The 26663-nt window shown below is 46.6% G+C and overlaps 1 protein-coding gene across 9 annotated transcripts in view; it reads right to left on the bottom strand.

Annotated features, from left to right (window-relative positions):
• LOC121495975 (stimulated by retinoic acid gene 6 protein-like) overlaps positions 1 to 25990 on the bottom strand; it is a 48012-nt gene extending 22022 nt beyond the window's left edge. For 2 of the 9 annotated variants that reach the window (XM_041764108.1, XM_041764102.1), the window contains exons 1-7: positions 25847 to 25940; positions 23616 to 23762; positions 21074 to 21189; positions 13278 to 13353; positions 8947 to 9077; positions 3790 to 4010; positions 1906 to 1951 (exon numbers count right to left, since the gene is read on the bottom strand). In XM_041764108.1, coding sequence (XP_041620042.1) covers positions 1906 to 1951; positions 3790 to 4010; positions 8947 to 9077; positions 13278 to 13353; positions 21074 to 21189; positions 23616 to 23652 — 627 coding nt within the window. In that variant the 5' untranslated portion in view covers positions 23653 to 23762; positions 25847 to 25940. Of the gene's footprint in view, positions 1 to 1905; positions 1952 to 3789; positions 4011 to 8946; positions 9078 to 11352; positions 11454 to 13277; positions 13354 to 21073; positions 21190 to 23615; positions 23763 to 25846 lie in introns of those variants that run through there. The other 7 variants (XM_041764107.1, XM_041764104.1, XM_041764105.1 and 4 more) reach the window with 7 other exon arrangements.
• Positions 25991 to 26663: the final 673 nt, after the last annotated feature.

The following is a 26663-nucleotide window of genomic DNA, read 5'->3' on the forward strand; positions in this document are numbered from 1 at the left end:
TTATTTCAGAGAGAGTGAGTGTGAGTGGGGGGAAGGGCAGAGAGAGAGAGAGAGAGAGAATCCCATGCAGACTCTGCACCCACTGCAGAGCCAGGTGCAGGGCTTGATCCCACGACCCCAAGATCAAGACCCAAGCCAAAAAGAAAAGTCAGACATTTAACTGATGGAACCACTCAGATGCCCCTGGTTTCATGTTTTTTATGTTTCCTGAGTACTTGCCCCCATGGGGAGTTAGGTTTTGATGCTGTGATGTTCAGGTACCAGGCAGAAGCATGCTGAGATGTGGGCGCTCATGTCTCCCCCTCATCCTCACCACTGTATGCTCACCACTCAGACATCAAACATCACCACTACCAATATTCCAGTGTCTTTTCTTTGTATCTATCCTTACATATATGTCTATTATAAATTGAAATTATGGGATGCCTGGGTAGCTCAGCGATTGAGCATCTGCTTCCAGCTCAAGGCATGATCCTGGCGTCTTGGGATCGAGTTCCCCATCGCGCTCCCCACAGGGAGCCTGCTTCTCCCTTGCTTCTATTTCTGCCTCTCTCTGTGTATCTCATGAATAAATAAATAAATCTTTAAAAAAAATAAATTGAAATTATACCAAATACATATGCCTGTATACATCATAATCAGCTCCCCATGTGCTTACAAATTATTTGCAAATGTCACTTTTAATGCTCCATAATACTGCATTACTTAGATGATCCAATTTTATTTAAAGTTTCTCCTAATATTTGACATTTTTTACTCTTCCAATGTCTCATTTTCATACATAGTGCTTCCATGAACACGTTTGAGAACACAAGATGAAATCTTTATTATTACCTTGATCTGGATTCTAGTCCCATGATTTTTAACTCATAAGTCCCATTAGCCCCTGAGTCTAACTTTCTTATTTATTGGTGAGCTGGGTATAGCACTACCATACAGCCTTCAAAGTACCTTGAAGCGCCTTGAATCATGCAATAGTTAATCTGGGGGCCTGAGCCTAGGACAGCACCTAGAATAGCAGTTCTTAACATTAGTGACTGAGCATAGAGGTAAGAGCCTGCCATTTCCCTTAATTGACCATGAATATTTCAAATTTCAGAAGAACCTCAGGAAGTCTGGAACCTCTCCAAAGAAAATGTCTGTGATCTGGAATATCTGGCACTGTGAGCAGGGTGGAGGGTATATCTTTGGGCAGAGGTATGTTAGAATGTTCTCGTGCATTTCAGCACAGAGATGCAGAGGGAAGGCCCAGCCCTCAAGCTTGTTTTCCAATCCAGCTCCATCACATCCTCCATGGTTAGTGAAACCTGGGAGAGACTTTGACAAGGCTCCCATTGGCTCCTGCTCCTGGTGGCCTCCTGATGCTCTCCCCCACCTGCCTAGCAACACTTCTAGATGCAGTGTGACACTCTCTTTCATCTTGCTCCTTTTCCTAGCATACAAGGCTACACAGATGAACCAGTTTCTCAATTCCAAGAAGGACAATGCATGGCAAAGCCGGAGGGTTTATCCAGCCCAAGTCTCCCATTTTATAGACAGAGAAAGTAAGGCTATGTGAAGGAGTCAGCCAGACCTGGTCTCAACTCTCAAAATCTGCTACTACTTTAGAGTTACTTAATACACTTGGGCCTCAGTTTCCTCACCTATGAAATAGGTCTGCTGAGGAGTTCCCCACCTTGAGGGGCTGCTGTGAACATCAACTGAGAGAACATCTGTCTATGAATGAGCACCTTGATGAATAAAAGATGCTGTACAAATGGAATATCGTGAATGGCTCCAACTTTCCTTTTGCTCACACAAGGAAACTGAGGCCCAGAGAGTGGCAGAGGCTTATCCAATACCACACAACAAACTGGTCACGGTGACAGGACTGAATACTCTAAACATAGTTCAGTGGGGACTCACCTGCCCATGGGGACACTCTGTGATGTAAAGGATGGTGACAGCAAACCTGCAGGACAAAAACAGGGTTTGGGGTACTATGGCTGCTCCCAGCATATTCCCTGTGAAGAAGCCCAAACGAAATCAGAGAGGGAGACAAGCCATAAGAGGCTCTTAACTCTAGGAAACAACTGAGGGTTGCTGGAGGGGAGGGGGGTGGGGGGATGGGATAACAGGGTGATGGGCATTAAGGAGGGCATCGGATGTGATCAGCACTCGGCCTTGTATGCAATTGATGAATCTCTGACCTCTATATCCAAAACTAATAATACACTATACATTACTTAATTGAATTTAAATAAAATAATTTTTAAAAGATGAAAAAAAAAAAAGAGGTCCAGATCCCATCAGCCTGGAGCTACAACCTCCCCTTCCCTTCCTCCTCGGGAAGGCCTCTGTGTACATCCTTCCCAGATCAGACACCCTGCTTATACCAAAGTACATGCCCCAAATTCATTTAATATGCCTCGAATAGGACCCAATCCCAGAATCCACAGAGCAGAGCCCCTGAGTGATCTCCTTCTCCCTGCCTCTGTCACTCAGGTGGGCAAGCCAAAGCCCACAGAGGGACAGGAATTTATCCAGAGTCACACTTGGAGCCAGGACCAAGGCCCAGGTCTCCCGACTCTGGCATCTAGGCTCCTTCTGCCCAGACTGGCTTCATTTGTAAACACTGCCCTGAGGAAGGAGCCTAAAGCTTTTGCCCACTGGACGCACAATCCTCTTTGTGTTCCAGCCTGATTCATCTTCTGGGGAGCACAGGTTGCTGAGCCAGTCCCACTACCCTCTCCTCCCCGGGGTGAAGATTTGTCAGAGGCTGACAGACGGTACTGTATTACTCCAAGTCTGACCCTGGATACTCTTTTAATTTTATAGAACGAGCCATTTACAAACTTGGGAATTGTAGTCGCTGGTGCGTCAGCTGCTTGCAAGCCCCCGAGGTGGCCTGCACACGGGCCTAAGGATCCCTCTGTCACAGAAAGTGCTGCAGTGCTTGGGGCGGGGGGGGGGGGGGTAGAACCAGCTCAGTGAGGGGGACAAACGCTCAAATCCTCTGGCCAGATTGCCTGTGGGATTATTCAATCAGCAAGTAGTCCTGGGGCCAGCTCCATGCTGGTGCTGAGGACATAGACATCAACCAGAAGGTCAAGAAGTTCTCCATCTGTGGGGTCAACAATCCATGAAGGAAGAGCATGTATCTATCACTAGGCCAAGTAGGGGAGGCTGATCCACAGGGGGAACAGCCACATATAGACAAGGAGGTCAGAATGCATGAACCACAAGGGTCCCTCTTATTCTCTAACATGTTCCCTGGGGCACAGCGAGGATATGACAGCATGTCTGCTGAGTTAGTGAGTAAACGAAGGAATGCAGGAGTGTGGTATGACCTGAGGTGTGTGCTAGAGATCGTGGGGGATGGAGAGAGAGGGGAGGCCAGACTGCAATGGCCCTCAATGTTGAGCTGAGGTGCATGGATTTTCTCCTGGGCTCCCAGGAGATATGTGACAACGCAGGGAAACATCATTCACACAGGACTCCTGCATCCCCCTATGGGATCCTTGGCAGTTTACAGAAATGAAGTTTGCTATATCCCTGACTTCTGGGAATAGCCTAATCATGAGTGGCCCATGAAGCAGAAAGAATGGTGCCCTGACCTTCTGCAGCCTTCAATGCAGGCCCACAGAGAGGCCACAATGGGACCTGGGACCAGTCACCCTGCCTGCCCATCATGAGCCTCAGGTCGGGCAAAGATCCTCAGGGAGCTCTCAGGTCACCTCCAGCCCTTTGTCCAAGTTCAGCCATGGCCAAAGGAGTCACAGGAAGGCAGACAGGCAGCATCCGTCTTACCAGATCAGAGAGTAGCTGAAGCCGAGGATGGAGCTGACCAGCTGGAACTCCGACGAGAGGCAGGCAAAGAAGGGGAAGTGGGACAGGCCGACTTCCATGCCTCCAATCAGCAGCACAAAGGCTGGGAGAGACAGGGCCAGAGACGCTGTGAGTCCACTTCTCCCGGGCTCAGGGTGTCCCAAGGAAGCTATGGGACTTCTCACCGACTTCCAGTCACAGGCCTCAGGACCCAAGGAGATGAGAGGACAAGCCCCAGCTTAGCAAGAAGGAATGCAGGAATGTCTTTCTGTCTTGCAACAGACCTTCCCTGGGACTCTTCCATGCCAGGCACTGGCTAAGTATTGAGATGTAGAAGACCTGGCCCCTGCCTCTGGCCAGCTCACAGTATGATGTGTGGAGACAGGCCATATAAGTGAACAAACAGCAATCACCAAGAGAAGAGCCCTGCAAATACACCATAGCAACACAATGACTGGTGATGTGTGTGTGTGCAATACCTCTTGCAACCACTACCTACTTTCTAAACAAGGCAATGATAATATTCATTCTACCACTGACTCACTCTTAGAGGATCTAACAGGATCCAGGAAAATCTAACCATGCAAGATGACCTCTACAAAGTATCTGCTTTGAGCCAGGTTCAGAGCCAGGCACTCAGGCTATGGGAAGAATGAACAAGTTCCTTGCTCTGAGATGCTTACAGCCCCAAATAGAAGACAGGGAGGAAGGTGAGTGTTGTATTACCAGAGACATAGTCAACCTGCTGTGGGGACAAAAAGTAGAAGCCAATGACTTCACCTGGGGTCTGTGTCAGGGAAGGCTTCCCAGAGGTGGTGACATTTAGCAAGGCCAGGAAATGCAAGCAAGAGTTTGTAAGATGGAGAGGAGAAGGGAAGGAAGGGCATGCCTCACTCAGAGGAGGGGGGATGGCCAGCTGGGGTTGGTCAATATTTATGTGCATGTGAGCTATGGGAGGCTGGCAGGGACAGACTATATACAAGGAAGAATTTATGTAAGGATAGAAGCCACAACAGCATCATTTTGCAATCTACCTGAAATCCCCATCACAGAAGCAGACAGAGCAACTAAGATGGCAAAACCAAACCCAGAGACAACACCCATCAGAGATCTAGGTCTCGAGACCATTTGGTATCAATACCCGAGTAAGAAGAAGCAGAAGAAGGCAGTGGGACGTCTGAAGGGCCCAACAGTAGAATCCCAAAGTGCCAGCAGACACAAGACACCAAAGCTGAAATCCCAGCTGAAAGCAGGCAAGGTGCTGAAGGCTGAGATTCGCAGGTGAGAAGAAGCACGGTATGCTGGTGCTGGAGCGGGCAGGCCTGTGTCCTCCCTATGCTGAATACCTCAGGCTCCTGCTGGGATGGGGCCCCCCAAGGAGGTGGCCTGCAGACAGTAAACTCCAAAGTGGGAGGACCGTAAGACTCCTAGGAGCTGGGAAACAGCGTGTCCAGACACAAGTGGAGGAAAGAAGTTGACTCAGAAAGTATGAGGATAACAGGAGGATACGCCTCTATAATCACTATGTGAAAAAGAAGAGAGGAATCTAGAGCCATGAAGCAGGAAATGATGTTCTGACCCTGCCAGATGCTGCACAGCATTGGTCTTTAGGGACCTGTAAATCCAGACAGCAATTAGATACTAAGATACACACAGATACACATACTAAGATTGCTGTAATTGTTTTAAAAATAGAAAATACTGTTGGGGAGGATGTGGAGAGACTGAAGCCCTCCCATGCTGCAGATCGATGGACCAGAGCAGAGTCCAGAAACAGACCCATATGTATGTAGCCAACTGGTGTCGACAAAAGTCCAAAGGCAATTTTGTGGGCAAAGGGTAGGTTTTTTAAATAAGCCGTGCTAGAAAAAATGGGTAACTAAAGGCAAAAAACAAACAAAAAACCCCCCAAAACCCTTCAATCCATACCTTACATTATATGCAAAAAATTAATTCAAAATGTATCATAAACTTAAATGCAAAATATCATAACTATAAAACTTCCAGCAAAAACACAGGATAAAATCTAAATGACCTCAGATTAGGCAAAGATTTCTTCTATGAGACTGTAAGCATGATCCATAAAAGAAAATGAATAAATTAGATTTCATCAAAACTTTATGTGAGCTTTCAAAAGAAATTGTTGGAGCAAATGCAGTTCAGACATCTGATAACGGACTTATATACAGAACTAGATCTAGAACTATCAAAACTCAATATGAAGAAAACAAAAACCCTAATTTTTATTAATAAGGAAAGTGATTTGGACCTTCACCAAAGAAGCTAGAGGGACAGCAAATGAGCACATGAAAATATGCTCAATATCATCAGTCATTATGAAAATGCAAATGAAAACCACAATAAGACATGACTATGTGCCTCTTAGAATGGCTAAAATTAAAAAGACTTTGTTTCGTTTGTTTTTTAGGTTCCACATATGAATCAAACCAGATGGTGTTTGTCTTTCTCAGTCTCACTTCACTTAGCATTAGACACTCTAGGTCCATCCACATTATTGCAAATGGCAAAATCTCATCCTTTTTATGGCTGAGTAATATTCCTACATGCGTGCGTGCGTGTCTGTGTAGCACATCTTCTTTATTCATTTATCGATGGGCACTTGGGATGCTCCCATTTCTTGCCTATTGTAAATAACACAGGGTGCTTGTATCTTTTTAACTTAGTGTTTTCATTTTCTTTGGGTACATACCCAGCAGTGGAATTACTGGATCATCTAGTAATTCTATTTTTAATTATTTAGGACTCTCCATACTGTTTTCCACAGTGGCTGTACCAATTTACATTCCCACCAACAGTGCATGAAGGTTCTTTCTTCTCTACATCCTCGCCAACATTTGTTCTTTCTTAAACAAACAAACAAACAAAAAGTAGAATCAGATCTATATTTACAGAGAACAAACTGATGGTTGCCAGCAAGGGAGTGCAAAGTGGATGAAAGGGACTTCCAGCCTGCCAGTTATGGAATGAATAATGAACAGGTCACAGGACTAAAAGGCACAGCACAGGGAAGATAGTCAGCGATATTATAATAGTGCTGTATGGAGATAGATGGTAGCTACATTTGCCTGGAGCAGAGCATAACATACAGAGATGTTGAATCACTAGGGCTGTATACCTGAACCTAATGTAACATTGTGCATCAACTATACCCGGAATAATTTTTTTTGTGTGGAGAGAGAGTGCATGCACAAGTGGGAGTGGGAGAGAGGGGCAGAGAAAGGAGAAAGAGAACCCTTTAAAAAAAAGATTTATTTATTTATTTGAGAGAGAGAGAGAGAGTGCAGCAGGGAGGAGCAGAGAGAGAAGAGAGAGAGAGAATCTTAAGTAGGTTCTACCCTACTAAAACAGAGCCAGACCGCCAGACATGGTGTTCAGTCTCACAACCCTGAGATCATGACCTGTGGTGAAATCAAGAGTCAGGTGTTTAACTGACTGAGCCACACAGGTGCCCCCCAAGTTTTTTAATAAAGAGAACTGACAACAACAATATAAATAAAAAATGAAAAAAGACTGACCATGTGTTACCAAGGACATAGAGAAACAGAAGTCTCACATATCAATGATGGTTATCTAAAATGGAACAATCACTTTGGAAAACAGTTTGATGATTTCTTTTTAAAAATATGATCTGGAGCATTTGAGTGGTTCAGTGGTTTAGCGTCTGCCTTTGGCTCAGGCGGTGATCCTGGGGTCCTGGGATCGAGTCTCACATCAGGCTTCCCATAGGGAGACTGCTTCTCCCTTTGCCTATGTCTCTGCCTCTCTCTCTCTGTGTCTCTCATGAATGAATAAAGAAACTTTTTAAAAACTTTTTTAAAAATCTAAAAATAAAAAAGTATGATCTACTACATGAAGTATATGATCTAGCCATTCCATTCAAAGGTAAAATGGAAACCAGGAAAAATGGAAGCACAGGTACACACAAAGATTTGTACACAAATATTCATAGCAGCTTTACTTACAATAGCTAAAAATGTGAATAAATCAAATGTCCATCAAGAGTTGAATGGTCAGGCACCTGGGTGGTGTGGCTGGTTACAAGGCCAACTTTTGGTTTCAGCTCAGGTCATGGTCTCAGGGTCATGGAAATGAGCCCCACTTTGGGCTCCAGCTCAGTGCAGAGTCTGCTTGAGATTCTCTCTCTCCTTCTCCTCCTGCCCCTCCCCCCCACTCACTCACTTTCTCTCTCTCTCTCATCAATAAATAAATCTTAAAAAAAAAAAAGAGGTGAATGGGCACAGGAATTGTTTTCTCCATATAGTAGAACACAACTTAGCAATAAAAAAGAATGAATTTCTGGCATGTGTTAAATGCGTATGAATCTCAAAATAACTATGCCATGTGAAAGAAGCTATACCCCAAAGAAAAGTACATTCTGTATAATTCCATTTAAATAATTTTTAATAAAATATCAGAAATGAGGGCAGTAATGGAATAGGGGGAAGGAGAGATTACAAAAGAGGACAAGGAAACTTATGGGGTTCATTGTCTCAATTGTGGTCATGATTTCATGAATATAAACATTTGTCAAAACTTATCAAATTATATATGTCAAAGAGATATGTGATAGTATATCATTTCAGTTTTAATTTGCATTTCCCTAAAGACTAATGAGATCTTGGTAGACATTTGCTCAGACAGGCCTGGAGGCCCTGAGAGAGGTGGGACAGAGAGGTTCAGAGTCACTGTATTAGGGTGACTGAATCTGTATTCTAGAGTGATCCTTCAGGGAGAATGTGAGGCATGGGAAATGAAGAGGCTTCAGGCCAGTGGCCCCAGAAATAAGCATTGTTCTGTAAGGAGGAATCCCAGGGCTTGTTGATATGAAGAAGGCAGCAATGGCTAGGACTCAAGAGAGTTATGGGGTAGGTAATGATGAATCTAATTTTGAGCCTTTGTTCTATGTCTAAAGGAGCTCTAAATCTCACTGGGAGAAAGCCCCACAAACAAGCTTTGAGACCTGGCAAGCTAGACATTTTCCTTGGGCAAGTAACAGCTAGGGAAGAACACTGACTCTCATAACATTTATCCTTTGATCTCAGGGAACCTGTGCCAGGCGGTCTCTGAGAGCAAGACCTGCCATGGCAAAATGCCCAGCAGGTATGAGGCAGCCTTTACCTTGGGCCCACTGCGGGATCTGCAAGGGCTGGTAGCCTTCTGAGAACAAGAACATGACCTTGTTGGCCGTGGCCCCAAAGGCGATGCCATAGGACCACCGGTTACTAAAGGTGCCCACGAAGTCCAGAGGTCTGTGAACAAGAGAAACAGCTTATGAGGCCAGAGAGTGGCTCATTCCCACAGGCCATCTCCAAGATAGCAATCTCACCCTGAGGAGGGATTACTGGGTAGTGAATTATTCATTTCAACTGACATTTTCTGAGACCCTCAGCTCCAATTCTGGGGTAAGTGTGGATTCAGGGTACTGAAGCAGGAAGACAAAAATATTTGCCCTTGAGAAGCTCAAGTCCTGGGGGAGGGGGACACAAGCAAGGACACCACTAGCCATGACAACAAACAAAATAGGATGAGTTTCACCTATGAGAGGCACAGGCAATAGGACTTAAGAGACCTAAACAAGGAGTATGTGCTTGGCAGGCTTGGGGGACCATGCCCTGCACCCCGCCACTGTGAGGGTTCCAATACCCCTAGGAAGATCTGGGTAGCATTAGCTGGGCTGGTTCCATGCAAGCCTACCTTCTCAGCCAAAGCTGATTGGACCAGGGGTGACCACCTGACTTTGGATGGGCCAATCAGATGCCTGGCCTTGCATTTTGGGTTTCTGACGCTGAGAACAGGAACCAGTCAGCTGTTAAAATTCTGTTCTGGAAAGTCATGCCAGGTTGGAATCAGAGTCGGGAGCAATGCATGGAGGCAGGGACCTGGGGGCAGGATCTGGATCTCACCTCCTGCCTCGCTTGTCTTGCTGTCTCCCCCTTCAAGGCTTAGCTCAATGAGCACCTCCTCTGGGAAGCCCCCCCCCCCCATCACCCAAACTACTCCCAGCAGGCCCAGCGGGTTGCTGCCTTGCCTGTGTCCCCTCAGCATGAACAGTGTGGCCATATTTCAGCACACCTCTCTTGCTATCTGTTGGTCTAGGAAACAAGAAGCTCCAAGGGGTGGGCACCTAGCACAGGCCATTGGAGAGAGTAAGTGCTCACTACATGTTCGCAGACACGCATTTTGTTGATGTGAACCAAACTTAATCAGTACCTCAGAGATATATGAGACTATTGCCATATCTTTAAAACAGATAGCAACCCCTGCTCCACTCATGTCAGAGACACTGTGGGTGACAAATGAAGAAATACTTGACAAACTGTCGTGTGCCATGCACATGTGAGGGGCTTTCAATGAGAACTACTCAGAAAAGCAGGGGTTTTGATGGGAAAGTGGCCAGGGAGCAAGCAAGTTGTGCCGTTAGCAACTGAATTCAAAGTAGTTCAACATGACCCATACAGAGCTCCTACCGCTTAAAAAGTCCTGTACCAGGCCCTGCGTGTCCAATACCTGGGAGGATATACCTCTGCGCCCCACCCTGTGTGGCTCAGACCCAGCAGTTTGGGAGCGGTTGAGCCCTCCATTGTGTGGTATCCAGAATGAGTCTGCTAGTCAGAGCTGGTACAGGGACTCCCTGGACACTGCAGGTGGATTTGTCACCGTGAAGACTTAGGTCACCATTAGCCTTGGTCTTGACACCCTGGCTTCCTCTCCCTTCTCCAGATCCCACGGCGGAGACCTTCACATGTTTACAGGCTTGAGCCTGCTCAGCATATGATACTGGGGGAATCAGAGCAAATATCAACCAGACCTCGGTTAAAGCTCTTGTCACTTAGTTAGCTGTGTGGACTTGGGCAAGTCACTTAACCTCTCTGAGTCTGAGTTTGCTCATCCACTACATGAGGATAAGAACCGCCAGCATGCTAGGTTGGCAAAAGGGTTCATCCATGGAATGTAGGCAAAACAAATGGTTCAGTGCCCAGGCCACGGTCCCTGTGCAATAACTGTTATCTGCTTTATTATCATTATTATTTTGAATTATTAAGGGGTGATGCAGCAGAGATATGAACAATTAGAGCTTAAGGAGAAACTGATAACGGGTGCAGAGACAGGATGGCTGAGCCAGCACAGCCCGGAAAGCAGCCTGGTCCAAGCAGATCTCCCTGTGAGTGACTCATGGCACCATCCCAGCATGAATGCTTGCTGCTGCAGGCGCCGACCAAGAACTCTTCCTCCTGCTTCCTGAGGCAGCCATAGTGCTGGGTGTGGGAAGGCCCTTCCCATAGTGAGCTGAGCCTCCTTGAGATGTTTTCATCACATCTGGGCAGCCCTGGGTGCTGAGACTACATGAGCTTGGACACCGATTCCGAACTCCCAGAACTGGGCTGGGGTGAGGCAGGGAGGGGAAGAAGTAGGGGGAGGAGGCAAGGCCCCTTGCCTTGCCTGGAGAGGCAGTGGGGAGCAACCCTGGCCTTATAACAGGTGTTGGCCCCACAAGCTGTAGTGATCAGCCCTAGCTCCACTCACATGATGATTTCAAAGCGCTTTCCCAGGAGGTGGGAAGTTTCATCTCTCTGCTTACGGTGATCTCGTTTTTGGAGAAAGGACAAGACCAAAATGATGAAGAGCTAGGGGAAGAGAAGATGGGAGTGTCAGTGGGAACATTCATCCTCAGTGCAGCCCTGGGGCCCTTCCCTGAAAGAGAAAGTGAGGGTCAGGAGAGGACGTAGAGTGTCTGACTCCTCAGACCCCCCCAACCCCAAGTCGAGGAGCTGGCTGCACATACCCCTGAGTTTTCAGAATGTTTTTTTTTTTAAGATTTTATTTATTTATTTATTTATGATAGACAGAGAGAGAGAGAGGCAGAGACACAGGCAGAAGGCAAAGCAAGCTCCATGCCGGGAGCCTGATGTGGGACTCAATCCCGGGACTCCAGGATCGTGCCCTGGGACAAAGGCAGGCGCTAAACCACTGAGCCACCTAGGGATCCCCTTCAGAATGTTTTGTATTGAGTTTTCCTCTGTGTTGCCCTGAACAGGTTCAGGTCTCGTCTCCCCCACATATTGACTGGAAGAGAGACCTAACTTCTCTGAACTTCCATTTCCTTATCTGTAAAAAGGGGTTAATGCCTGTCAGGTTGCAAATCCTTCTTTGCTTTTTTTTTTTTTCTTTTCCTCCTCCTGTGGATTCAATCATATTCTTACATCCTTAATGCCCCCTTATCAGAAACTTCTTGAGGATTGTCTACACTTGCTGTCTTCATATCCTCACTTCTCACTTGCTCTTCAGCCCCTAACCTGGCTTCACACCCATCCATGGAAACAGCTCTGGTCAAAGCCAAAAATTATCATCAATCCAATGGAAACCTGAAGCTCAAATCTGGTTTGATCACTCAGCCGAGTTTCACCAGGTTGACCACTTCCTCCTCTTAGAAACACCCTCTTCCCTAGGCTTCCAACAACCATGAATTTCTGGGTGCTGTCCATTACCTCTCAACCTCCTCTGCTGGATCATTCTTTATTCAACCACGAAAGTCGGGAGTTCTTCATAGTTTAATCCAAAGACTGCTCCTTCTATTATTGCATCCTCTCATACATGTCCATGCTTTCAATGGCCACCAAAGCACAGAAGACTCACAAGGCCACCAAAGCACAGAAGACTCTTCAGCCTAGACCTTGTACGTGAGCTCCACAACTGTTTATCTAACTACAGGGTTGGCATTTCTTTTTGACATGTTGAGAATTTCTTAAATTCAGTATGTCTTAAATGGAACTCATAATTTGCATCCCTGCCCTGTACCTTCAACCACCCAAATGCTGATCTATTCTGGTTCCCCTTAACTAGCGAACGGCAGGTACCACCATCCTTCTGGCTGCACAAGTTAGAAACCCATGTCATCCTCAACCCTTCCTCTCCCTAACTTCTTTATCCTACACACTACCCAGTCCTACTGTTTTACCTCCCAGATGTCTTGAGCTCACCACCACCATCCAGGATGAGCTAAAATGTGACCCACAATGTGATTAGAATGATCATTTTAAAAGGGAAATCTGATCACACCAGCCGCATGCTAGAAACACTCCAGTTACTTCCCACTGCACTAAAAATGCAGGTACCACTCTCACTCTCCATTCCCCTCCTCCACAGGGCCTTTGCACATGCTCTCCCCTCTGCTTAAAAGGCTCTTCACCACATCTCCCTTCAGATCTCAGCTGTTATTGCTTCCTTAGAAGAGTCTTTTTTGACTCCCCTAAAAACCAATGTCCTTTACTCTTCAGCCCTTAAAAGCCTTCTTCTACCTGCCTTTTTGGTGCATAATACAAGAGAGCTAGTCAAGAAAATTCAGCTGATATCTCTCTGCTGATCTATTCAGGCCACTTTGGGAGTCTGTATATGGGGGTGACCCAATTCCCCCCACCCTCTGCTCCACACTCTCCCCTGCCTCTACTTACTGATGGGATGAGAGAATAATGGAGGAAGAGCTCCAAGTCCACTGAGCCAACACAGGTGCCATTTAGCTGCCTGATTCTGAAAAACAGCCAAAAACACATTCTCATCATCAGTCACTGCTGCAATCACTGACCCATCAGCCTTGAGCATCACTGTTAGGAGTGCAGCTTGTACCCTACTAAGATCATCTAATCTTTCTTAACTTTGCTTCCTCAGGGCTGATACTGCCTACCTGGGATGTGTCTTCCCTAGGTGAATTCATCTTCATTCATATTTCTTTCTCCACCTTGATTATCTATCCAACTTTCCTGCTAACTGGATCTAACTCCCCTCTTTAAAAAAAAAATATTTTTAAAGTAATCTCTACACTTAACATGGGGCTCAAACTCAGGACCCCAAGACCAAGAGATCCATCAACTGAGCCAGTCAGGCATCCCTAACTCCTTCCTTTCTTGATGACATAGTTGGGGATAGATTCAGGCTCTGTGAGGCCCAAAGCTTCTATAATTTGGACTTTTTTTTTCCAAATAGAACTATAAAGTAATCTTAAAAGTAATCTTACCTTTTTATATTTTCAGGAAAACATACCACCATGAAACACTTAACAAAGGTGCCCACCTCTCCCCCCAAGCCTTGGAAGGGCCCTCCCTAAGCAGTGAGGCTTGAGCTTCACTAACTTCACAGGAAAGCCACGGTCATTTGGACCACAGGCTGCGGACTGTGTCCCCTCCAGGCTTCCTTCTGCAGGACTGGGATGCTGGGGGGCCTCGTGTCTAAAACATAAGACAGCAGTTCCAAACTTCTCTTGACAGGGACCCTCTCCTTTCTGGGCTCCTTCATACTTTGTTCTTGATGCTCAGATGCCACCACACCCCCTCAGCATGCTCACCAGTGCCCATAGATCCATGCTGACTCTGTCCCCCATCCCTAAACCATCTGTCTGACCGTCTCCAGGCTTCCTTCCCCAGCCAGCTCCAGCCTTTCCCTCGGAGGGAAAAGAGTGCTCCTTGGGGAAACCCATGAGCAGGGCACATTCCCTCTAGTTTTTAAAAATCCTGATATTCCCCAGTTATATCTAACCATGAGTCTGAAAGATCAAGAAGTGGTGGGGAAGGTATGGGAACCCTGGGTCATCAGAAATGTGATAGAACTATACGGTCCCACTTCTGCCTTTAGGAAGGTACACAGAGCACATATATTAGCCTCCCCATCCCGCACAAAACCCTTAAAATGATAAAGATGTGGTTTTTCATTTTTATTTTTTTTAAAGATTTATCTATTTTGAGAGAGAGAGAGAGAGAGTACAAGCAGGGGAAGGGCAGAGGGAGAGGGAGAAGCAGACTCGCTACTGAGTAGGGAGCCTGACATGGGGCTTGATCCCAGGACCCCGGGATCACAAGCTGAGCTGAAATCAAGAGTCTGCTGCTCAACCGACTGAACCAGCCAGGCATCCCAAGATTTTTTTTTTTAAAAAGAAAGAAAGAAAACAGAGATATTCAAAAGCAAGAAGGGAATCTATTAGGGACAGAACCTATGAGAAGACTCTGAATTATGAAGGGCATTTAGGATTACAGCAAAGAGAAAAGGCATGAGCCAATAAGGCTACAGTGCGGGACCCCACACAAAGGGCTCTACATCCACAGTGCCAGAGGGGAAGCAGGACAGGGTTGCCAACAGCCCACCCAATGATGAACTGGGGTCTCACAGAGACACAACTGTCCTCCCCGCTGTCTGCTGACCACCCAGGGGCAATGGAGGTTGTGGCCAGTAGTGTAGATGGGTCACAGAGAGAGAGACAGGTAGTGCTCTGGATCACGGGTTGTCCTGCGATAGACCAGGAGCTTCAGCTTCCAGATGGCCAGTCCCTGGGGCACTCCCCCAATGGTGCCTCCCCCTCCAACCTGCCTCCTTGACAACAGCCTTAGGACTAGCCACCTTCCACGAAGCAGGTAACCCACCCTCACCCCCCTAGTGGCCACTCCGTCACAAAGACGAGCACACAATCAAGAGGCATCAAACATCTGAGGAAAGATTACACCACAAAAGGGAGGCAAAAGTTCAAGAAGGAGAAACTTACTCTTGAGGAGACATGAGTTAATACAGAACCTCTCTGAGATCATTACTACAGAAAATCCTCTACAAGAAGCATAAATCTTGGAGGAAGCAGAGGAGTTCAAAGAGCTACAGCAGGAAAAGGACTTAGCAAAACTTACTGTTAACCCTGAGCATAGGATTTTAAGTAAATATATATTTAAATAAATACAGATAGATAGATAGATAGATAGATAGATAGATAGATAGATAACATTCTTAGAAATACAAGGCCTCAAAAGACCCTCTGGGGAAAAAAAGAGACAGAAATTCTCAAGAAATAAGAGGATTCTAGGAAGAAGGAGAAGGGTTTAAAAGCAACAGCCAACAGAAAAATGAGTGAAATATATTGTTAAATATCAGGGTGCCTTGGTGGCTCACACCCTTGATTTCAGCTCAGGTCATGATCTCAGAGCTGTGAGATCCAGCCCCACATCTGGCTCTGTGCTTAGCATGGAGTCTGCTGGGGATTCTCTCCCTCTCGCTCTGCCCCTACCTCTACTCATTCTCTAAACAAACAAACAAACAAACAAACAAACAAACAAACATCTTGGTAAGTAGTTACTGTGACAAAAAACGTGTGAAATGCCAATTTGGAGGTAAAACACTGGGCCATATCCCGCAGCGGGGGGGGGGGGGGGTGGGAGGGGCCCAAATATGCAATAAGTTCTTAAAATTATAACTAGTAGTAAAAGTAGAAGATAAAATGCTATCTTATCTATTAAATTGGGAATTATTTTTTTAATAGTAAATTTATTTTTTATTGGTGTTCAATTTGCCAACATACACAATAACACCCAGTGCTCATCCCGTCAAGTGCCCCCCTCAGTGCCCGCCACCCAGTCACCCCCACCCCCCGCCCTCCTCCCGTTCCACCACCCCTAGTTTGTTTCCCAGAGTTAGGAGTCTCTCATGTTCTGTCTCCCTTCCTGATATTTCCCACCCATTTCTTCTCCCTTCTAAATTGGGAGTTATTTAAAATACTACCCAGTATTAACTGAAGGTTAAGACAAGTTACTATCCATTTGCTGGTAGTAAGAGTGTAAACAGGTATAACCATTCTGTGGATTAATTTTAAAATATATACACCAGGAATCTTCAAAACACAATACCACTTCTAAGAATTCTACTTTTGAAAAATAGAAGCTAAGGAAGTACTCAGAAAGCTACCTAAAGATATGCTCAGATTCTCTCTCTCTCTATCCCTCACTCTGCCAATCTCTAAGTATATAACACTTGAAATGTAATATATGCTCATTGTAAAACACTCAAAATATTTACAAATGTATAAAGTAGTAAATAAAAAGTCCTTCTCCTTTATAACCTTTATAGTACTAAGCAAAAATGGGATCTGACTACACTTGATTTCTTCATTTAATCAAGGAAAGAAAACGCATTTACTAAAGAAAGGAAATTTCTTGTGTCAGTATATACAGATGCATCAGACTCTTCTGGATGGGTGACTGCCACACAGATTCACCAGCAGGCCTGTGTCCTGCTTGGAGGGGCTGAGCCAAGAGCTGGTCTGGAAACAGGTGAGCTCATGTAGCCCCGGGGCTACATTTCCTCCCAGCAGCCACCACCTTGAACATTTGAAGCCTACCACAGGCAACCCAAGTTCGAAAATCACTGAGACCCCTTCCTGGTCTCTGCTACTCATACTGCTTCCTGGTGGGTCCAGGGCTGGTGGGCAGGTGGCTAAAGGGTGAACACCTATAGGGCAGCAGCAAAGCAACACCCCCAAATGTAGAAGATCCTCTTTCCATGGATGATGCCTTGGAAATGTGTTTCTGATATACTGCTAAGTGAAAGAAAATTCCTTCTTGATCCCAAGTTGTGAAGAGTGGGCATCTCTAGGTAGTGGGATTTCAGGTCATGGTACTGTCTTCTTATGATTTTTTTTCTGAACTGCAGTACACAGAGATATGCTGCTTGACAGCTGTGTCCTTCTATCCGGATGAGTGCTAAGAACAGTGTCTAGCACGTAATAGAGGCAATAAACATGTGCTCTGTAATCTGGGGGAAAAAATGAATGGTTGTCCTTAAGCCATAAAACACCATTCTGAAGTGAAGATGTGTGTGAAATCAGCATAAAGTGAAAATATGCAAGGTTTGTGGTGGTATAAATTACAAATCTTTAATTAAAAAAATATTTTTTAAAGGTTTTATTTATTTATTCATGAGAGACACAAAGAGAGAAGCAGAGACACAGAGGGAGAAGCAGGATCCTTGCAGGGAGCCCGATGCGGGACTTGATCCCTGGACCCCGGGATTAGGACCTGAGCCAAAGGCAGATGCTCAACTGGTGAGCCATCCAGGCGTCCCTAATTTTTAAAAATTCTTAATAAAATGCTGTGAGGGCCAACCTGAGGCGTGCTATATACTGCTCCCTTCGGCCCTAACATTATCACTCTATAGAAATAAGTTAAACATAGGACAACAGGCCCTCCTTGACAGATAGGTGTCACTTAACTGTGTGTCGGCTATGGCCTGAGGCATTCTGCAATTTTAGATTACCTAATCTTTGCAGGAATCTCATGTTATCTCCTAAAATTAAGAAGTGAAGCCAGGAGAGGCTTCATAGCCCTGCCCAGAAGAAGGTGAGGCTGCCCATCACCACCCTCCCAGTCCCAGCTGCCAACTCACAGGGCTCCCTGGAGCTGCTATAGTAGCCTGGCCTCCCAGCCTGTGGCTGACCCATCTCCCACTCCCAGGGGCAGCCTGGCACCTGGCACAGAGAGGCCGAGGAATGCCTGCTACATTTAAGAAACAAGACAGAGGATTAGGATCACAGGGAAAGGGAGGGAAAAAGAAAACAAGAAGAAATCAGAGAGGGAGATAAACCATAAGAGACTCATGATAGGAAACAAACTGAGGGTTGCTGGAGGGGGGAAGAGTGGGGAGAGGGGGTAACTGGGTTTTGGACATTAAGGAGGGCAAGTGATGTAATGAGCACTGGGTGCTATATACACCTGATGAATCACTGACCTCTACCTCTGAAACCAAGAATACATTATATGTTAATTAACTGAATTCAAGTTTAAAAAAATAAATAAATATGAAGGAGAAAAAAAAAAAGGAATTGGCACTGGGGAATGTTGAGTCTATTGACTTGGGTGAGGTCAGCTCCCTCTGAGTTGCTTGAGCAGAAGAGTGCCTTCTGCTTCACCTCCCAACTATCAAGTTTTAAGTAAGTAAATACTTTAGATCAAAAAAAAAAAAAATTCCAAGGGAACTTCCCTCAAGAATCTGAGGCCCAGAGAGGGCCAGCGAGCAGAAGAAGTCAGGAGCCCAGGACTATTTCAGGCATAGCCCAGTGAGTTCAGGCACTGGCCTCTTCATGGGCAGCAGCAGCAGGACTGCTCAGTGTGGAGAAGGATTAGGGAAGGAGGAAGAGGTCTCTGTCTGTCCGTGTGTGTGTGTACGTGTGTGTCTACATGGGTGCAGGCACCTGCCTGTCCATGTGATACCTCCAGGAGGGCAGTAGTCTGTGTGTTGGGGTGTGTGATGTGCCAGCCCGGACCCACCTCTGTGAATCCCATCAACCCCCTCATGCACAGCCTCCCTGAGGGTTCAGGGCAGATGTAATGGTGTGCTCAGGCTGGCTTGTACCAGCTTGGGACTGTCCCATCATCAGGAATCTTGCCAGCCAGTTGCTCAAGACAAGCACTGTTAAAAATTAAATTATATAAATTTATAATTAAATAAGCCATATTAAAAAGAAAGGTAGGAAACACTCAACCATTATTTTACTATCATCTATGCTTTTGAGGTTATTTACATCTATTGTATCCATATGATGGAAACTATGTTACAGGGTGCCACTGAGCATCTCTTCCCATATTCACTTTCAGGGACATCAAGCTGGGAATATTTACATCATGTTGGGAATATTTACATGGTGGAAACAGGGAAACACTACAAATCAGGGCTTGCTTTATTGTTTTGTAGATTGACTATAAAGTGGCAGAGAAAATGTTAATAATGCAGATTACATTTAAACATGTTTGTAGCCATGGCACTGTAAATAGCGAAAAAAAAAATTTTTTTTGAGGAAGTACTCTTCCAGAATTTAAAAACTCTTATCCTATTCATCTAAGAAATAGTTTCCATCAGTTGATAAATAAGTGAATTTCTGACCCATCCCTTGTCTTCATTGTTTCATATGGGTCTTACTCATTAATGTAAATAAAATGATCAAATAACATTCATGTCGAAACTATGCTCATTCATCAATTGCAGGTTAGCTACAGATAAGAGTTCAGCAAAAAATCAATGAAAGCATTCCATGAGAATTAATTGGTTGTATGGAATCTGTACTAAAGAGTGTTGTATATTTCATTATTTGTAAGTTGTGTGATACATCTGTTCTATTAGTACCATGTATGTTAAACATATATATTTTTTTCCAGAGAGCCAGTTTTTACACATTCCCTGGCACACCACTGGGCAGATGTGGCCCTGGCCCTGGGCATGGACGAAAAAAATGAGGATGTTGGAGTTTGGAAACTGATGTTGATATAAAATATGCTTTGGGAGAAAGATAAGTTTAGAGGAAAAAAACACAGGAGGGAGCCAGTGCCCTGACCTACTCTCTTCTCCCATGCTCTGCAAAATGAGAGAATTGGATCAGTTTAGTATTTTTAAGTTTTTTTGACTATGAGTCATAGTTGTGGTCAAGTACACAATAGTCGTAACCCAGTTCACTTGTGTATGTGTGCGAGCACACGTAAAACAAATTTTCCCAACACAGTACTCTTCATATGCACAGTATCCTCTAGTATTTTTAATTTGATTCAATTCTATTCATTTTGCTCTGGTCCATTCCATTTTGTAAAATGCCGGTCATAACCACTAAATTAATTGTACAGCCCACTAACGGTTCTCAATCAGCAGTTTGTTAAAAACCTGACTATGAGGTCATTGCCAGGGCAGGGGCCCCCATCCCTGAAGGCCTCTGACTCACGGCACCTGCTGCAAGCATTTGTCCTTACACTGAGGGTTCCCAAACACCAGGCCTTGCTCTGATGTGTAACAGCAGGTGAGATCATCTGGAAACTTTAGATGAGGCCCTTATCAGCCTGCCCTTGGGGGCATTGCACCAGCCTCCTGGCCCTGGCTCACCTCCCTGGTGCCAGAGTCCATCCCTCTGCCCTCCCCTGGGAAGGTCTCTCCGCAGCTCCTTAGCCACGTGGCTCTCTGGTACTCATCACCTGTACTTCCTGTTGCCGGTGACTTCTTCAGGCCTGAGCTCTCACTCTCAGCCTAGGCTTTTCCAAAGCAAGAAAAGTTTCACTCAACTTCAAACTCCAACCATTTCCCATCCCAGCTCTACCCCCAGCTTTTAACTTGGGACAGATACATAACAAACCCAGTACGTGCTAAATGAATGAATGAAAAAAGATGGAAAGAAGGAAGGTAGAGGGAGGGAGAATGAGAAACACAGCACTGAAGTGGTGGGCTTGTGTGTGGCACAGCTATGCCCTGTCCACCTGAGGGAAAACGCTCTCATCCACCCATCATGGAGTCACAGACCTCCGCCCAGTCACCAGATGTTTCTGGAATCCAACCCCTTTGGATGCCTGAATGCCTTCTAGGACCCTCCCCAGAACCCATACCGACACCCAGGCAGCCATGGTGTCTCATTTGGGCACTTCCCCACAAAGCCAACCCTTCCATTTCACTGAGTCTTTGGAGCCGGACAGACCTGAGAGGGAGCCCAGTTCCATGTCTCAGCAGCTGTGTGACGGTGGCCAACCATGCCTTCCTGGGCCATACTCTCCTCATCCTGAAAGTGGATCTGATGCTTCCCCTCTGGGCTGCCTGACAATTAGACACAGTGAGAGTCAAGTGCCCATCTCAGGTTCAGTGAGAACTGATGTTCTTTTTCATCCCTTTCCTGCTTTGGCACAGCTCTGACCAAAGAAAAGAGATTTGCCTTCAGTTGGGCTGAAAAGGTACTCTTGCTGGCCAACCCTGTCTGCTCCTCTGTCCTTGGAGTGTCTATGGTCAGCCCTTCTCAATCCACTGCACGGCACGGTCTGGCATCCCCAGCCTCTTGCTAGGCATGAGGGTATCGGGGACTCCCCTGCCATTGGCCCCCTGACCATGCAATGGACTGAAGTCCTTCACCTGGTTAACCAGTAGCCACAGTGTCTGCTACGCTTGGCCCTGTGACCGCCTCTCACTTCCATGCTACTGGCAGGGTGGCCAAAGCACAGCACCTTTACCCAGAAAAGCCCCACTGCCCCTTAGAGCCACCAGCTTCTGAGACCCTCACATAAAGAGGCCTGGCCAGGCATGACTGCTTCAAGGTCACCTAGCTGTGCCGCAGGTGCCACAGCTCCTTTAGCCCAGAGACCACACTTCTGTTTGGTCACTTGTGAACTAAGAAGGTTGAACTGCTTGGGGCACAGCCCACTACCACAGAAGCCAGCCCACTGCTTGCAAGTGTCTTTTCCTGGGTCTGCATCCCCCTGGATGGGGAGCTCCCTGGTGGCTGAGACCCTTCGCATTTATCTCTAGGTGCCTGGCTCCTGGGTGCACCAGTAGGTGCTCACAAGAGTTCCCTAAGTGGTTGGAGGGATGGCTACCATTTTCTCAGGGCCCACTGTGTACCAAGCCACACTTTAAGGGCTGTACAATATTAGCTAACTTCATCCTCATGACAGCCCTGTGACAGAGGCACTACGATCACCCCACTTCACAGATGGGGAAATGCAGAGGCACTGAAAGGTCAGGAAGTTCATCTAAGCCTACTCAGCTAGTAAGTGGAGGAGCCAGCAGGACTCGAACCCTGGCAATGTGGACCATCACATAAGAACCTTCTGTTACATTCTAGGACTCTTCGATGTCGTATTCCAGTTCCATGGTCAGGGCAATCTGAACTCTCTCAAAGACCAGAGTTGCACGGGGGCCTGTGAAGGACTGACTTTGTGTGCCAGGTCATTTGTGCACAGATTTAAGAGTTCCATGGGGGGAAGCAAACTTCCTTTCAAGCCTGAGATCCACGATGAAATGATAGGCTGTCTGGAGGAGTGGGGAGTGGGAGGGGTTCCCCAGAAAACCAGTCTAGCTGTGGGATTGGTGATGGGAAGACATGGGTTCAATACACTATTCCCATATCAGAAAGGGAGACAGAACATGAGAGACTCCTAACTCTGGGAAACGAACTAGGGGTGGTGGAAGGGGAGGTGGGTGGGGGGGTGGGGGCAACTGGGTGACGGTCATTGGGGGGGCACTTGATGGGATGAGCACTGGGTGTTATTCTATATGTTGGCAAATTGAACACCAATAAAAAATAAATTTACAAAAAAATACACTATTCCCTCCTCTGTTATAAATATGTATATTCCAATTTTAAAACTTTAAATTGTTTAAATAAAATAAAATTAAGTCCATGACTATCATAAAAAACCCACACGGGTGGCCGCCTGGCGGACGATCTCTTGTTTTCTTCCCTGCCCCACTACCCCACTTCAGGCCTACCTCTGACAGCCTTTCCAGAAAAGTCATATGTGTCTTCCGTCTGTTTCTCTCTTACTGTCTGCCTGCTGGTTTGTCTCTGTCACTTTCTGTGACTCTGAGAACCAGGGGAAAGCTATGTAATGAAAGATATCCACACACTCTGTTTTTATTCCACTTTTTTCCCGGGGCGTCTGTCTTCTCTGTGTCCAAATCCATTTCCTTCTCTTTTGCCTTGACTACTGTCATTCATTTTGCCCTTGCTGTACAGCTGGAAATGGTCGGTTCTGGGTCAGTAACCTCCTTAAGAGGGCATGTATAGGCTTATTTTTTATGTTCTTGTGGAACCTCAGATCTGTCTGGAGGGAAGAGTCTGGGATTTGGAGTCAAGCACCTTGCAACCTGGGGTGACTCATTTCTCCTCCCTGCAGCCTGGGCTGCCTGTCTGCGGAATGGGTAGAGTGCCAGCACTTCCCTAGATCATTAAAGAATGGATATGGATGGTGCATTGTTAACTGAGGCCCACGTCCCCCTTCCCTATAGCTGCCTCCCTCAATGCCTCAGGTGGATTCCAAGCAGCAGCCTGGGACCCCGGGGCGCTCTCCTTGGGTGGCACCAGCAGCAGCATCGAGAGACACAGAAGCCACTGTACCAAAATCCTGACTGGGTGCCCCGGCTCCACCAGTGTCTCAGGGAGACCAGATCAGCTCGACCAGGTTGGGAACAGAGCTCTTCACTGGAACATAGGAACCATGGGGTCTTCCCCTGTGTCAGCTAGGGGGTACCTCGGGAAGGAACAGGGCTCTTCAGTTCCCAAAGCATTCTCACTCCCAAGGTCTGGCTGGATCCTTAGAGAAGGAGCTTCAGAGAGAGGCTGTCACTTGTCCACAGGAGCGGAGGGGGGACTCCAACACAGGTACTGACTTCAAGCTCTGAGGATCAGAGTTGAGGTATTAATGGGCCTTTCATGCCTTTATTCCATTTTCTCCCAGGGCCTCTTATTTTCCCCACCATGTGCCAGGTCTTTATTCTCTGTGAGCAGAGCCAGACAACCAGCCTGGGTCCAGGGAGATGACCATGATAATGAGGAGGTCCTGGGAGGGGCACATGGAGGCCATGAGGGCATGAGGCTGACCTCAAAAGAATGTCAGGGGCCCAGAGGGCACAACAGCCCCATGAGGTACATCACATTCTCTGAGGGCAGCTCAGACTTCTATTCTGAGTCCAGACCATATAGCCAATTGCCTGCCTTCTCGTTATCTCGGTTTGGACGTCCCAAGCACTCCAGTCCAACCTGTCCCAACTGAACACTCCTGCCAACCTGCTCCTCCTCAGGGATCCTCAGGTCAGGAGTAGCATCACCGCCCGTCCATTAGGCCAAGCCAGAGGCCCAGAGGCATGCTCTCTAATCCACCCCTAGATCAAGCCCGGTCAGGAGGACTCTCCAATCCTTACTGAATCCAGACACGCCTCCATCCCCCCAGTCACCACCACAGTCTAGGCTACCCTCATCCTCACCTGGACTTCAGGATAGAATTCCCACCATGTCCTACACCTCCTGCGCTGCCCCCCTCATCTGTCCTCTACCCTGTGACCAGAGGGACCTCCCGAAGTCCACATCCAACCACACCCCGTTGCTTCCTCTTACTGCTTCCTCTTAATGCTTCCCTCTGAGCCCAAGGAGTCCAGCTGGAGAGAGGGGAGAGAGAGACCAGCCAGCACCCTCAGGCTTCCTAGTTCACATCCCCCAGCACTCAGCTGACTCCCCTCTCTGTCCACTTGTCCTTCAGGACACCCTCTGGTCTGTTCCCTGTCCCACATCCTTCTCCACCCACTGCCCTCAGGCTTCCTTCCTCTTTCCCCATACCTAGGTCTCCAGGTACAGGTATGCTCTTCTTTTCAAAAACTCACATTAGGCCACCTTGCTTTTATAAAAGCCCTACGTTAGTACTCGTTTTCACTAACCAAAAGAAACCCAAAGGGGGTTTTCCCCTTTATGAAAAAAGGCCAAAAGCAAAAAAAAAAAAAAAAAAAAAAAACAGTGTTCAGCATTTGTTTTATAGCAAGTTGTTATAGAAGCAGCAGGGACCCCAGTTATCGAGACGCACCCCCAGCCCCCCGCCTGCTCCTTCCCCAGGAAACACATTCATCATCTCCATCAAGCTGCCAGAGCTTGGAACTGTGTCTGTGAGCACTGGTGCTTTATCTTGATTTATTTTGTGCATCTGTTAGCAAGATGTGTCCTAAGATAACAGAAAAGCCTAAGAGAGGTTAGTTCTGGGGTCTGGGAACACTCAAAAATTTTTCTACATAACGGCTTTACAGCACTCTGGCTTGTGAAAAGTTTAGTAACAGACAGCCTGCTTCCTCAAGGGACTCCCGTCATGTCTGTCTGTCCATGACTCCTCTTCTGTCACTCACCCTCCACAGCATCCCTCAACAACCTAACCAGACACACTATGACACCAGAAAGTGACAGTTCTACTTTCTGTCATATTTTGGGCTACTCTTTTCAGGTCTTAGATTATTTAAGATGAAAGGTTTAAGTTCCAATGTTTGAATGAGGGTTCTTAATCACTGGCATTTGGACAGGACTTTATAGATCTCAAAGTCCTTCCACATCCTCTTCTCATATGATCTTTTTTTTTTCTCATACGATCTTTACAAAGTTGGGGTTCAGTTGGACAGGAGTTATTACACCTGATTTATAAATGAGGAAACTGAGGCATTTGGATTTTCCAGAAACTACAGAGCCAGGATTCCAACTCAGGTCCTCCAACACCATCCCTGGGCTCTTCCCATTTGACTCTGGCTCCAAATTGAAGGTAAATAGAAATCTGTTCACTGACCCAGGAACCCATCCATGGTTCCTGTCTACATGCCAGCCTACCGACAAATCAGCTAAATCTATGCCTTTCTCCCAGTTTCTGTGAACCACCAACATCAAAGAAGACAGCTGACAAGAACAAGTGGTTGTCCAGCATGACTTGTCTTGAATCCGACTCTGATAACTCACCTTGAGTTTGTAGAAAGCATCTCGGTGGGAAAGCAGTTGCCTGCAACCCCAGTGAGCAATCTGCTTCTCTGGATTGTGCTGTGAGCTTCTCTGGCCTCTTGGTTATCAACTGCTTCTGATATTCTGGTGTTGTGCCCAGTTGCCTTCACAGCACCCAAAAACCCTAGAGAAAAGGCAAACATCCAGTCAAATATTTACCAAAGAAATGAAAGCAGGCAGGTGGCTTTCTTCCTTGTTTTGGAAGACAAACGGCTATTTTTCTGCTCTTCCTCCCCTTCTCCTGCTTTCTCAGGTAAAGCAGGAACGTCCCTCCCATTTGCTCTCTCCTGGACACTTGCTATCTCTTTTAGCCCCCTGGGGTGGGCGCCGGAGTGGGGGGGGGGGCTGCTGAACTATCAGAACTTTGCCCAGCAGCTAAGGCCTCTTTGGCTAGCTATAAAAATTATTATAGGCAATAAAGTAGGACTCTGTCTCGAGGCAATAAACCAGGAAACGAGGACCACTGGCTTCAAGATTCTCCCTGGAAACGAGGCCACCCATTGCCAGGAGAAGAGGCTAGGGACAAGTTCAAAACTGAACCCCACCCATGCAGCAGAACTGGCTTGCTGGCCGCCAGGATTCCTGATCCTTTTCCATAAAATGAGACTGTTGCTCAGAAGGACCTGCCCAGCCAGGGCCATACTCCCCAGACTCCCCAGGCCCTGGCTTCTAGGAACAGACATGGAGCTAAGGCTCACCAAAGGAATGTGAGCAGAGGTGACAGGGGTTACTTCTGGGCCAAGACAGTTAAGAAGCAAGTGTGTCTTTTCCACCTTCC

The sequence above is a fragment of the Vulpes lagopus genome, chromosome 7 (genome assembly GCF_018345385.1).
Source record: "Vulpes lagopus strain Blue_001 chromosome 7, ASM1834538v1, whole genome shotgun sequence".
NCBI classification, from domain to species: Eukaryota; Metazoa; Chordata; class Mammalia; order Carnivora; family Canidae; genus Vulpes; species Vulpes lagopus.